The sequence below is a fragment of the Mus pahari genome, chromosome 2, assembly GCF_900095145.1.
Source record: "Mus pahari chromosome 2, PAHARI_EIJ_v1.1, whole genome shotgun sequence".
Classification (NCBI taxonomy): Eukaryota; Metazoa; Chordata; class Mammalia; order Rodentia; family Muridae; genus Mus; species Mus pahari.
Genome location: NC_034591.1, coordinates 113,666,992 through 113,681,504, shown reverse-complemented (window position 1 = coordinate 113,681,504; position 14,513 = coordinate 113,666,992). Strand labels below are relative to the sequence as shown.

At 40.2% G+C, this 14,513-nt stretch overlaps 1 protein-coding gene across 1 annotated transcript in view; it reads left to right on the top strand.

The window, feature by feature from the left end:
• Tafa4 (TAFA chemokine like family member 4) overlaps positions 1-14,513 on the top strand; it is a 217,247-nt gene that overhangs the window by 167,889 nt on the left and 34,845 nt on the right. Inside the window, exon 4 of the mRNA XM_021191437.1 lies at positions 11,658-11,813. Coding sequence (XP_021047096.1) covers positions 11,658-11,813 — 156 coding nt within the window. The remainder of the gene's footprint in view (positions 1-11,657; positions 11,814-14,513) is intronic.

Sequence of the window (14,513 nt, the reverse complement as noted above, 5' to 3'; positions counted from 1 at the left end):
GTGTGTGTGTGTGTGTGTGTGTGTGTGTGTGTGTGTGTGTGTGAGTCAGTCATTCAGTCACTGGGCCTGGCATGGGTTTTGGAAACCTCAAACAAAGTCAGAGACACACCTCCTTCAACAAGGCCATACTCCCACTTGTTTCAAATAATGCCACACCTTGGTGAGTAAGCATTCAAATATATGAGCCCATGGGGACCACGGTCATTCAGACCACTGCACTGGACCTACACTTTTGTCTGTTTTTTTTTTTGTTTGTTTGTTTGTTTTGTTTTGTTTTTCAAATGTGACTTATGTGTCAGTCTAATTCATTCAGATTTTCCAGAGCCTCTTTGATCTCATCAAGATCATATCCTACCAGGAAGCTCAGCAAAACCTCTAAAGCTTCATTCAAATCTCCAAGTATCTGTCAAGTCAACTCTTAACCTGTCTGTGAACACAGTCTTATTGGGTGTGACCCAGTCGTCATCAAACATCATTTCCCCAAAGTCCGATTCTCTATACTTGTCCTTCCTCTGCTGTCTTCACTCCCTGATATTCATGGGGACCTCAGCTGGCAATAGCCAGATTTCCCTAATGGCTCACACTCCCCTTTGTTCATGGAAGGACGAGTAGTTAAATCACCGAGTTACCTTGCCTCCTTAGCACTTAGCCTTTTCCTATCCATCACCACACCCCACAGCCTCATGGGCCAGCCTGTGAGGAGCTCCTTCATTGCTTGCCTAAAAATCTTCCTCAATTCCTGCAGTTGCTTAAGTCTCTCCCCAATTCCGCATTGAGCTGCTGGTTGCCCTAGCTCCTTGTACTGGGTCCTTATGAATATCCCTGTCTGCATGATGAATCATGTTTATTTCCTTTCATTTCTACTAAAGCTTGGATCTGAGAGGCATTTTTCATCACTTCCACTATATTGTCTTCCTCCTCGTTCTCTGATTTTTTTTTCCCCCATGAGTTCCAAAGAAGAACCCTTTTGGATTCTATGAAGGGTTTCTCAGCTCAGATCTAATTTCCCTTTGCACTCTGCCAGCTATGAAAAATTGCCATTCAATAGCTCCATTTCACCCCCCACTTTCCCACTTTTTCTGGTAACTCAGAGGCAGATGTAGTAGATGGTGTCTATATGCCATTTTCCTATTGTGGTTTCCCCTCTATGCAGGCATGTTTCCATTATGAAGACAACAGAGCCTTAGTTGTATTTCATAGCAAAGGCCACAAAGTTGGCACGAGAGTAGGCTTATGATTCCCTCTCACATGTGGTTCTCTCAGAGGTTGCACTATATTCTCTAGTACACCAGTGGTTGTTGGGATATCCTCATATTCCAACAGCGAGCCCCATTCATCACAGATGCATAGCATCTCCTACCGAGGAAGATGCTCAGCCTTGGATTCCATTCAGGTGTAGTCCACTGTCAGACAGCTCAGGTTTCGTTGTATCCTGTCACCCATCTGAGGGAATACAATCCAGCATAACAAAAATCACATGACTCCGTACCACCCTGGGAAAGTTTGCCCTGCAGACACTCTGTCCTAAGAAGGATCAGCCACAGTTGTCTCATCAGCAGCCAACCACACCTCCTTTACTCCTCTTTGGTTCTTTTGAGCCCTGTTTGGGTGCCCGTTGTATTGTGGGACTTTTCCTGGGATGGCACCCACAAATGGCTATTCATCCCATTGTGGGCTCAATGGGGCCAATGGAACAGTTCTACTCAACTCCAGCTCAGTGAACCAGTGATTTTATTTGGAGTTCTGTACTGTAGTTAGGTGAGAGGTTACTTACGTAGCAGTTGATTTAAAGGCAGATGCATCATGGAAAAATCTTAATCGAGGGAGGGAGACAACTCAGTCCTGGAGCCCCCTGTAAAACTGTCAAACGGTGTGGCCATTCAAGGTGTTCCCTTTCCAGCAGTTGCTTATTGCTTTTCCAACTTTGGGGGATAAAGTTTGTGACTCTTGATTTATTTACATCCTGAGTGTTACTCTCTTCCATCCAGGAGGGAATGTTTTTAACTAGAAGGAACTAGCTATACATCAGTGGGTATCTGTGAGATCCCAGAGGGAGGTATGCATTTGGGCAGGAGTTTGTATCTTATGTGACACCTAGTAATACTAGAGTGGGAGTTCGTGGGAAGACCATGTGAGATTCTCTCTCAAAGCAAAACTCTAGCCTGTTCCATCAACTGTGATGACTGGGAAAGTACCCCAAAGTCAGGAGTGTGCTGGAATTCTTTCCTGTTCAACTTTCTTTGGTTGCCAGCTGTAGAAGTGTGGTGACAATTGTGGGGGAACTTCATGTCTTTTCCTGGGCTCTCACCCGGACATTATGAGTCTTACAAGGATCTACGTTTTTCTTCTGCTGATTGCCAGCATTTTCCATGGCCATCCACCTCAAGATGAGCTACAAATCTGTTGCTATTCATCTTTGTGGTGGATGAGACACAAAGCACTTCATACCTCCATTGAACCATTTTGATTTTCAAAATGGACAAGGTAAACCCAGTTATTTTATCCAGTCCAAGATCTGCTTAAGTCCATGGTAACTTCAGACGGGTTATGGGTGTCTGTATGATCATTCTCTTGTTAAATTCTATCCTTACTACATGTCAGGTAACACGGTCAGCCGATCACCCGCATCACTATGAATCCTCACATCTGCTCCCTGAGTTTATTATTTTGCAGACAGGGAAAACAAGGTGAAGAGAAGTGAAATCACTTGTTGAAAATCTCACAGAAACTAGCAGCTAGCATGAAGGCCTGGGAGTTCCTGGGACTTTCCCCTCATGTTGATTTCTAGTTAATTCTATGTGGTTGATTTCCCTCTGCCATGCACAGTTATATTTGGAAGGCCTTCAGATTAAAGAAATCAAAACAGACATCTTTACCTCCTATCATGTTCTAGACTTACAACCCATTGGCATGCTGCCATATTAGAAGTATTAGTTCACTGTTTACCTGCTTATCCATATATGTTTTTTTTCCTGAGGTTGAAAACAAGTGACAGGCCACATGTGTTCCCTGAGAACAAGGTCATTCTCTAACATAATTTGGTATTGTGGTAATCTATAATGATACAAAGTCAGTGGCAGCCAGGGGCTGAACTACCCACAGTTTAGGACCCAGATCTTGCCTTGTAATTGGTATTTTTCCGTGTCCTGAATAGCATCCAAAAAGCCAATTTGCCACACATAGGAGAAAGTTGTGAAAGATTTCTCAGAAATGTTAGTGATCCCAAGAGGTTTGATTTATTCAATTGCGTTTCTGCAGTAATACCTCTTAACAGGAAGCATTCTGTCTTTTTTTTTCAGCCTATAAAATGATAATTACTAAGTGTCAGGTAGCTGGGACTACCATAACAAAGTATCATAGGCTGGTTGGCATAAAGAATAGGAACGTATTTCATGGCAGTTCTGCTGAGCCAGACTTATCAAGTTTGTCACATATTGACAACTTTTGATCTTGGGCTTGCAGCAGTTTGGTTTCTAGTGAGGGCTCTGTTTTTAGATTGTGACAGACATCTTTTTTCAGTGGGAGCTCATATTCACATGGTCTTTATGTAAGCAAACATTTAGTTCTCCAGTGGTTCAGCTTACAAGGACACAATACTGATTGGAGACCTGGCTCTTATGGTCTCATTTACCCTAACTCTATCTCTTTTACAAAGTCCTCTACACATGGCTACTTTGGGGTTTTACCAGATAGATTTTAAGGTGACACAGTTCACTGTCTGACAGTTTGTTAGAGTACTCATCAAATGCAGGAAGATAAAGTATGTTGTAGCTCAGTAGTAAGTCAATTTCTGTGTTTATATAACACATGCCATGCATCCTAAAGCCCAACATTTCTTAATAATAATAAGATCAGCTACACCATTAGCTTTATTGTCTTCTGAAACAATCAAGCCTTCTAGCTGTTAGTATTCTTGGCAATGAATAGTAGAAACAATAGACCTCTGATTAAGAAAAATGGTGAGAGGAAACCCCTTAAGTTACATAGTATTTTGAGTTACAGAAAAAGAAAAAAAAAAGATTTATTAGAAATGATAAGTGTTGGGTAATGCTTAGTTATCGTACATAAACAAACTGAAATGGTTAATAATTATTATTTTTATTTATAAACAATGTTGAAAATTTTACCTGTTAAATCTATTATTAGTGAATAGGAGTAGTAATTTTTGTTGAGTTTTCTGGGCAATTGACAAGTTTTTCTTTGAGAATTTGAAGAGTGGGGAAGTAGAGTGTGCTTTCTGGACATAGGAGTGAGGTCCTCAGGGGAAGAGGAATAGAACTGGAATCAAATTCATAAACTAAATTTTGCTACATGGCTTCTCAGGGAGAGACATGTCATATATTCCAATATACTCTTCATCTTACATTAACTTTTGTCCTATAATCACAGATGCTTGCAACACATTCAACATCCCTCATTTTCCCAAGGGTAGCCCCTTTCCACTGAAACAAGTCTCTACTGACTACTCAGTTGATGTTCTTTCCAATTCCTGATTGACGCCTTCCACATAGTCAATACCTCTTCACAGCATTCAAATCATTTTTCAAAATAACTTTCATTGTCTTTATGAAATTTTTTATCAGTGTGAACTTTGCATCATGGAACATCTTGGATAATCACTGAGGTACTTACAGATATAGCCTATACTGTTGATTGGGAGTCAGCTATTTTCATGGTAAGTATAAAATATAGTGAGAGCTATGCATCCCATATAGATCATTCTCCACAGGGACAAGATCTCAAAAACTGGGGACAGTCAGAATATCCATGAGCTGCATATCTTCTTATCACAGGTTTATCTCTGTTTAGGTGGTCTATTCATTCTGTCTACTCAAACACCTCTGTGAGCTTCCTCTCTGCCTGCAGACATACAATTGCCATTCCTAATTGGTAGCATGTCTATACACTATTAGCTGCATTATAGACTCCTTCCTTTCATAATTTGAACTTCTCAAATGATCATTACTGTATGCAGTTTTACACTTCCTGTTTACTGTCAAACCCATTCCATGCAAGACTTATCTCCACTCACCCTCCACTTCTCTTAAAGCCGTCAGTGTATCAGTGACCTTCAGATTCTGGTCTCTGTCTTATGTAGATTCCCAGAAACTCTGAACATGATTATGTTCTCATCTTTACATCCCTGCTCACTGGCTTCCTTCCTGTACATTAGGCACCCACTCTTGGTTCTCTTTGTAGGCGGTAATTCCTCCTCTGCTTTGAGTCTCTTAACATTGAGATGATTCTTTTCTTTGTTCTCTAGCTGTTATTTTCCCCTAGGGATTTTTATCTAGTTTCAGTACTCCATATGAGCAGGTGTCCATCTTAAAGTCAGACATCTCTCCTGAGCTCCACATGCACATATCCAAAGGTTTTTTGATCTCTCTCTGTCTCTCTCTCTGTCTTTGTCTCTCTGTGTGTCTCTCTCTTCTCTCTGTCTCTGTCTCTGTCTCTCTGTCTTTGTCTCTCTCCCTCTGTCTCTTTCTGTGTGTCTCTCTCTCTCTGTCTCTCTGTCTCTCTCTCTCTCTCTCTCTCTCTCTCACACACACACACATGCATGCACTGTCTTAGCATTTCCATTGCTATGAAGAGACACCATGACCAAGGCAACTCTTATAAAGGGATGATTGGGGCTGGATTACAGGTTCAGAGGTTCAGTCCTTTATCATCTTGGCAGGAAGCATGGCAGCATGTAGGCAGACATAGTTCTAGAGGAACTGAGAGTTCTATATCTTGATCCAAAGGAAGCCAGGAGCTGACTGTCTTCTAAGCATCTAGGAGGAGGGTGTCAAAGACCACTCCCACAGTAAGACACTTATCTCCAAGGTCACACCTACTCCAACAAGGACACACCTCCTAATAGTGCTACTCCTTGGTTTACACACACACACACACACACACACACACACACACACACACACATATCATCATCATCATCATCATCATCATCATCATCTTAGATCATATTAAGCTGAAAATTTCAAGTGGCACCTATCCCTCTGGGAGGAAAGGGACAAGTGAGGGGACCAGCCCACTCTGTCATCATTTACCAACTTTACCCTCTCACACAGCTTCTGTCACAGTGGAAGGTTTTTCTTAACAACCTTAATTTCTCACCTAATACTCAGATGTTAACTTGTATTTTGCCCTTCCTATTTTAAATTGCATTTCTTCTGTTTTTATGCCTTCTTTCATCATTAAAATATAAAAAGGTCCACAGGAAGTTAACCTTTTTTTTTTTTTTTTTTTTTTTTTTTTTAGTAGCTTTGATGCTATATTTTCATGTGCCTACCACACAGGACATTCTAAAAGTTATTTATTAAATAAATATAGTTAAAAAGAGAAATGATAGTGACTAAAGTCTCTTGTTGTTCATTAAATAATTTAAACCATATATATATATATACATATATATAATTTACTATATATATGTATATATATATATGAGTTCTATATACATATGAATCTATATATATATGTATATGTATATGTAATTTACTATATACATATGAGTTCTAAGAGGCCTGGGAGCTGAGATCATGTATCTCAGCTTTTCCAGCTCTGTAAGTTCCCATCTCCTTCCTTTGTTACCAGAGATGATGATACGCCCATTTGTACCCAGGGCTTTGTAAGGCATTTCCATTTGGTATTACCACACAGGGAGCACAAGGTCACTTGCTTCTTTAATTCTCTGCCTTTAAGAGCTGGTAGAGAACCTCGAGGGACTCAGTAGATGTTTGTCTCGTTTAAACATTGATCAAATCCAGCTAATGACGATTGGAATCTTTGCTTCTGCACTGGAATGTGTGCTTTTTTGCATAAACGTATTACTTTGGGATGTGGTTAGACTAAGCATAAAAAAACTACTTGGGGATCCTAGCCATGTTTTTGACACAGGCACTGATGATCCTCTGCCTCTTTCCTCTGATTCCATGTGCTAAAATCTTGTATTTGTCACCTCTCTCCTTGGTTCTGCTTCCATGAAGATAAATGCCAGAGAGGAGACCAGGTTTGAGCTTTGTCTTCTGAGAGGATGGCTGGAGCATGTGACTTCTCTTTGAGGGTGTATTTTTGAGCAGTGGCCAGGAGGAAGATGGGAGAGGATGCCACAGGAAAGGGTGTTATGGAAACAGTAGCATGAGGAAGCCATCCCAGTCCAAGTCCTCCCTCTGTTCTGGCTTTCAACAGTTAAGCAGAAGTTCTGTTGTGTATGTGGCTTTATAGTTTATCCATTTCACAGCAGAACAGCCTTGCTTGCCTGGGACAAATGTGTATTTTCCATGTTGTTTGAAAATTTTCTTAAAGGCATATTTAATAACAATAAAAAAGCCCTGATATGTGTTTAAGCTATTTACTCTTCAGATGGAGTTAATCCAACCTCCAAAGCAATCCTGAAGCAATCAATTTTTATTGCAAGGATTATCATAACCCCTTTAATAGTGCTGTGCACATTAACTATTCTGGTGAGCGAGGGAAGAGGTTTCTTGCATTTTACAGTTCTGCCAATATCTTAAGTCTTCTCTTTTGAAAAGAAAATATGCAGGCTTTGAATGTGACTTCAGAGGTGTGGAAAAGAATTACTTAACAGTTTCAAGTTTCCCCACTTCAATAACATGTCTTAGAGAGCATCGAGGGCCACCAGTTCTGTAGTCTGGTTGATCATTGTATACTGTACATAGGTTTGGGTAAAATGAAAGGAAATAAATACACCAATATCTACCCATACAGGCAAAGCACAAAGGAAAACTGCCTAGCAACTGACAGAAGTCCACAGGCAGAGTAAAGGGGGTTGGGTTTTATTTTATTTTTATCTGGTGCCCCTCTAGGAAATATCCCTACTTTTGGATTACTCTGTCTTCTCTCCCCCAACTCATGCTCAAACTGTTAAATCTCCTGAGAAGTTGCATGTATAGCGGGTCACTTGTCACTACATTCTTATCATTGACTGAAGTTTTCACATGGACCTCATCCATGAGAATATGTCTCTCTTATTTAAGGGGGAAACTTCTCTGTGTTAGAAGTGAGCTTGCTTGATACAGCCTTGCTATTGGGGTTATATATCAGGCATGGGTCCTGTGCATTTTAGAGGTAAGTTTACTTTGAAAGCCACAAGTTTGTGTCAACGATCATGTTTCCCTCCATCAAATAACACTGTATATCATACAGAGTCTTATGACATTCATGGTGGTGAGTTCTCTGTGGTAACTTGACTTCCCCAAGGGATGCTGAAACACTTGGTCCAGTGTTATTCCTGGGGAGTTAGTGAGCATGTTTATTTGAGTTTATAGTCTAACTTGTTCATCTTTTGCAGTGTGTACAGGCCTCAGCCAACTCACTGAAGGCTCAAAAGAGAATAAAAAGGCCAATCTTAAAACAAAATAAAACAAAACAAATCAAAACAAAACAAAACAAAAAAAACCTTACTGAACTGAAGCATTGCTTCTGGCTGAGTGTCAGGGTGGTCATTTGTGGAGAGCAGGCCTCTTTTCCCTGTGTACATCCTTTCTGTCCTACTTCTCTGGAGACCTTGCTTTAAATGAAGTGGTTAAGCAGCTGCAATTAGTATCTTCTGGGTATAGTCCATGCTGGGTTCTTTTGCTGATATTTGGTCAGGAGTGTTACCTTCTGTCCTGGGAGACTGGAGAGGAATGAAACAAATTTAACCAGATATTAAGGTCCAGTGTCACCACAACACACATTTCCAGAACCCATGTGTATCTGTAGTCACACAAACACTCTCATCAAGTAGGAAAATAAATTTCGGTAGGATGCTGACATATGCTGTATGAATGGTTGAGGCAGGGGCATCATTTTCTTCCATCCTATACAAACTGTAAAGAGGTGAGATTCAAATGCAAGTCATGTCTTTATGTGACCTTTGGGTGAAACAACTTTTATATAGTTTGTTAAGAAATATAACTGGACGAAGAATAATTCCTATCTCACAGCATTTTTATTAGATCACACAGGATATTTGTAAAACATTTACAACAGTGCCTGCCATATTTAATCAAGTCTGAGATGGCATCAAATTCTCAGACATAGCCTGATATGGGTACTCCTAAGGATTTTAAATAGTGTCAATTATTATTGTAGGATGTTATTTGCTGTGCTATTTTCTTTTAGGTTAGAAGATAATATAGTAAGTCTTAAAAGCAAGGAAGCACAATAGATTGGCTTGTATAAGTAAATATAAGCCCAAGTCAGGGTAAATGATCATTCTGGGAGGCCTGGAACAATTCTAAGTTTGACTAGAAGATAATGTATTTGTGTTTGTGTGTAGTTATCCAAACAGCAACAGAGCACCAAGCAGACCATGTTATTACTAAAGGTCGAAATTACTTGTTAACTTTTTTAGGAAGTTATTAAAGCATATTTCTTTCAGTTTCTAAATGAAGCATAGAGTTGCCTTCATTATGGACTCTCTAGGATCATTTAATAATCTAGTAAGGCGTACTGTTGTTTTCATGGTTGGAATACTGATGCCCTTATCCAGGATCTTGAGTGTGGTTACATTTAGCGATCAGGCTCTAATATCTCCAAGTTCAGTTATATCTATTTCATCAGAAAAAAATGAGCGGCAATCTTCAGTTTTGTATCGTGTACCATAGTCACACAGACCAGCTGGGGTAGGGGTAGAGGTGACTAGAACAGCTTTGCTTTGCAGGCTCATCTATATAGATCTTGGCCATAGAATTTATTTGCTTTCACCATAGTTATCCCTAAGGGATGCGATCACCAGGAATGGAAGCTTCTTTACCTTTGACATGACCTGGTGATGAAAACAGGCCTGGTATCCATTCTATTCTGGTGTGTATGGACTATGGGAGTCAGGTTTGTCATTATTGTTAGTAATAGAGAGAGAAGTATAGGAGGGGGTAGCATGGACTTATGACACTTGATTAAAACTTGATTTCTGCATAGACTCATGCCATCTCTAAGTACATATGTGCACTAACATAGTCCGGATCACTCCAGTGGAGTAATGACTAAGCCTACATATGAATGTCATCGTTTCGAAGTCTGACTAGTTCTTAAAGGTCATGAGAAATGAGGAGAGCTGGGGAGAATGGCATGCCTGGAATGTACTTATGAGCCATAAGCTTAGGAAATTATTTAAGAAAATAGAAATCCATGTCAAAACAATACACCAGTCAAGTGTGAAGGGTGTCCTTCTGTGCAGATTCAGAGCAATTTGAATACTGATAGTCAGTCTCATAACCATCAAATTAATGATTGACTCAGGTTAAATCATCAATGAGTTCTAAAATGAGAGGATTGGGGGTTGATAATAAGATGTCTATGTGGTTTCAATATTTCTCTTCTCAAAATGTATATTAAGTTATTACAGAAAATAGAATTTTACAACAAAGAAGCTGGAAAGATACCAGGTGATTAAAGCTAACATTGCAAGAATGGAATACCAGGGCATCATGTGATTCCTGGTAGGAGAATACGAAGTTGCTGCCAAGGTTCTTGGCTAAAAATGAATGACTTGAATCTTATTAAGGGGAAGAATCTCTCTCTCTCTCTCTCTCTCTCTCTCTCTCTCACACACACACACACACACACACACACACACATACCCCAAAACCAAAACAACACCAAAACCACCCACCAACAACACCAACAACAAAACAAGGGGAGAGAACTTTATATATAAAGTGACTGCCATGTGTTCTTTTAACAATGTTAAGGTCAAAAAAGATTGAGGAACAGGTTCTGATAAAAGGGAGCTAACTAGCATGTAACTAGCGAATGTGAGCCATGCTTCCTTAGGAGAATCTGGGCAGGAGAGACATAGGGCATTGCTGGGACTATCTGCATGTGTAGATATTGCATGACAGCATTAATCAGGAGGTTATCTGACCAAGTCAAGGATGACTACTTTTAGAAAATATGCACTGATGTCTTGAGGCATAAATGAGTATCAGTGAGACAGGTCATGAACGATGTGTCAAATGTAGTCAAATGTAAACTGGTAAATCTGAGTGAAGTTAGTTTCCTATTGCTGCTCTAACACATTGCCATCAACTCAATGTCTCATCCTAGAAGATGACAAGTCTGGACTTGGCTGATTATCTCGCAAGGGTCTCGTGACTGAGAACATACTGTCAAGATATCAACAGGTCTGCAGTCCTTTAGGTAGCCTGGAGGGACAAATTGGCTTCAGACTCTTTCAGGTTCTTGGTGGAATTCATGTTTGATAAGATGGATACCTCTAGTTCAGTCACATGTTGCTGCTTCCATCTGTAAGACAGTAATAGTCCTTAACCCCATGAATGTTTTCAATCTTTCAGCTTTTAAGGGCTCATGAGATTTGATTTCTATCTATATAAGCTAGGGTATGTTCCTCTAAATCAACCAATCAGCAATCTTAATTTCAGCAACATCTCTGGGGCCATGTCATGAATGTAAAATAACAACAGGAATTTTGGAGCTGAGATTCTAGGGGATCCCTCACTTTTCTGATTAATTTTATATTATTTTGAAATATCATCAAATGGGAATATTATCAAGATACATAAGCATATCATATTGGGTGGGAACAGCATGGCAGATGAGAACAATACAGTAGTCACAGTGTCACTAAGTTCTTGGTCATTCTGCTCTGCTCTAATGGCACCTGGTTTGTGTGCTCTCTCATTACCTCCCAGGTCACCACCTGATCAAGCAAGGTACTTGCGAGGTGGTTGCCGTGCACCGCTGCTGCAATAAGAACCGCATAGAGGAGCGCTCTCAGACGGTCAAATGTTCCTGCTTCCCAGGACAGGTGGCTGGCACAACTCGGGCACAGCCTTCTTGTGTTGAAGGTAAGACCTTTCCAGTCAATCTCTAGGACTTTGAAAGGGCTAAAAATCAATCTGTAGAATTCTAGGGTGCTTTGAGGTAAGTATTTGTCCAAAACAACAGAAATACAAGTTTCAAAATCTCTTGATGAATAAGGCAGGTCTTTAATAATCTCTCTTAAGGGGTCTCTCTCTCGTGTGTGCATGCATGTGTGCTTTAAAGCCTCTTTGTTCATCTATTTCCAAATGCCATGTAGATCAAGCACTTCTTTCTTCAGAGTCTCTCTTCTTCCCCTTGCATATATAAGTTCCCTACTATTCTTAAAAGGATTGGTTCTAGGATTTTCTACGGATACCCAAATATCCATGGAGGTTCAAAACCCTTATTTAAAAGTGAGGGATTTTGTTGATCACCGGTATGCATCCTTTTGTATACTCGAAGTCATCTCTTATAATTCCTGAAATACTACAGCATAGTAAACATTATATAGGCAGTGATAGTCTTAAATTTTATGGAGACAGAAAGTCTGTATATTATCAATACACATGTGTTCTATCTGTGATAAATCGAGTCCAAGGATGTTTTGTCAATCTATATGGAAAGGTGACTATACTTAAAACTGGCAGTGTTATTTTATTTTCTGCTTAGTGGTATACAGTAATATCCCCTTTGTTGCTAATATTTTTTCATTCCTTGTAGTTTTTATGTTTTAAAAAAAATTATGTTTTAAAAATGTAATTGCATGAGTGGTTTGCTGGCATTTATGTATGTGCACTATGTGCATGTGGTCCAGTAGAGGCCAGAAGAGGGCGCTAGAACCTTCGTAGTTAGAGTTTCATGTGGGTGCTGGGAACTGAACTTAGGTACTCTCTATAAGATCAGCAAGTACTTTTAACCAGTGAGCCACTTTTCCAGTCTATACTTTTAAAAAACAGCTATGAATCACGTTTGGATCAAGTTTACTGACAATAGTTTGAGATCATGTATTATTCCCCAATTGTCTTCAAGTCCCATAGTAGATGGACTACTGTTCTGATAGCTTATGTGTGTGAGAGCATGTTTGTAAGAGGAATGACCATTGAGGGTTGTAGGTGGAGGCCTGGGATTGATTCTGAGTCCCAGGCTCTTGCAGCAGGCACCTTGTTGGAAACACATTTCATTCCCCAGAGGAAAAGCTATATGGTACTCCCTCTACAGTTGTCTGGAGGCTCTATGAATCTATCTGACCATCTCAAGCTCAGGAGCCCTTTAGATGCCTGTCAAAAGGTCAGCAGTGAAGACACTAACAGTCAGATTCTTAATGTCACATCTTACTGTACAGTCAGTGTAAGTAACTGACTTCACTCCTTACCCCCAAACACAGAGATGTCCTTACCTTCATGCAATGGGTGGTCACTGCTGTATGTTGAGCTCATCAGCCATGCTTAGAAGGAGGAAAGTGCAAAGGGAAACTTTCCTCTAGACAGTTCCTTACCAGAAACCCTGGGGTCCGATTGTGTTGCTAAATTCAGATTAGAAGGGTACATAACTTGTCTAATACCTAACAGACCCACTTCATGTGCATCCTGAGAGTCATAGGTTGCATGATTTCTGTAGTTCGGGCTGTGAGTTTTCTCATCCAATAGGATGCATGTGACAAGGTGAGTAACCTCATGGTACATCAAGGAGCTTTCACTGATATCTATTAGTGACAAAGGATTGTAGACCAGTAAAAAGGAGATAAGAATCTTTAACATTTAAAAGAACAAAAACAAGCAGACACTTCACTGTACTTAACACAGAGAGCCAGTCACTGCATGTTGATTGTCAGTCAGAGAAGTGCTCCACCACCCAGTATTACATCCAGACCCTCACTCCTGCACAAAGGCTCAGGGAACACTGTAAAAGAGGAAGTGGAAAGGTTGTGAGAGCCAGAGGTCAGGGAGAAAGAAGTGAAAGAATGCCTTCTTTATGTGAGACCATCTTTGCACTCAAACTAGAGCAACTATGGTTGTCTGAACAGGATCAAGCCAGTCAACGTTCTAGCATGGACACAGGGCGGACTCAGCATCCCGTACCTTTACCTGAGGAGGAGCTCTTAACAAGTTGATGGCTTCCTCATGGAGGAAGAGAAATTTTTCAAAAGGAGTGGCTGGATGGTTGGTTCACCATGCTCAGTGGATGGGCTCAGGCTGAGAGTGTATGTGGGTAGTACAAGCAGGAATCTGTGAGTTTAAGTAACAGCAACAAGTGGAAACAAAGTTAAGAAGGTTGGGGATGAACCTGGGACACTAGCAGTGTGGACTGTTGGTGAATATAATCAAAATGCACTATTAGATAGTTTCAAAGCATATTACAAGGAGATAAGAATGGACCAATTACATTCTTCTACTTGCTAACTGCCAGTTGAGCCAGGATCATTTGTTGAAAATGCTGTCTTCTTTCCACTGTTTTAGCTACTATGTCAAAGATCAAGTGACTATAGGTATATGGGTTCATTTCTGGGTCTTCAATTCTATTCCATTTATCTACCTGTCTGGCACTGTACCAGTACCATGCAGTTTTTATCACAATCGCTCTGTAGTACAGCTTGAGATCAGGGACGGTGATTTTCCCAGAAGTTCTTTTGTTGTTGAGAAGAGTTTGTGTTATCCTAGGTTTTTTATTATTCCAGATGAATTTGCAAATTGCCCTTTCTAACCCTGTGAAGAATTGAGTTGGAATTTTGATGGGGATTGCATTGA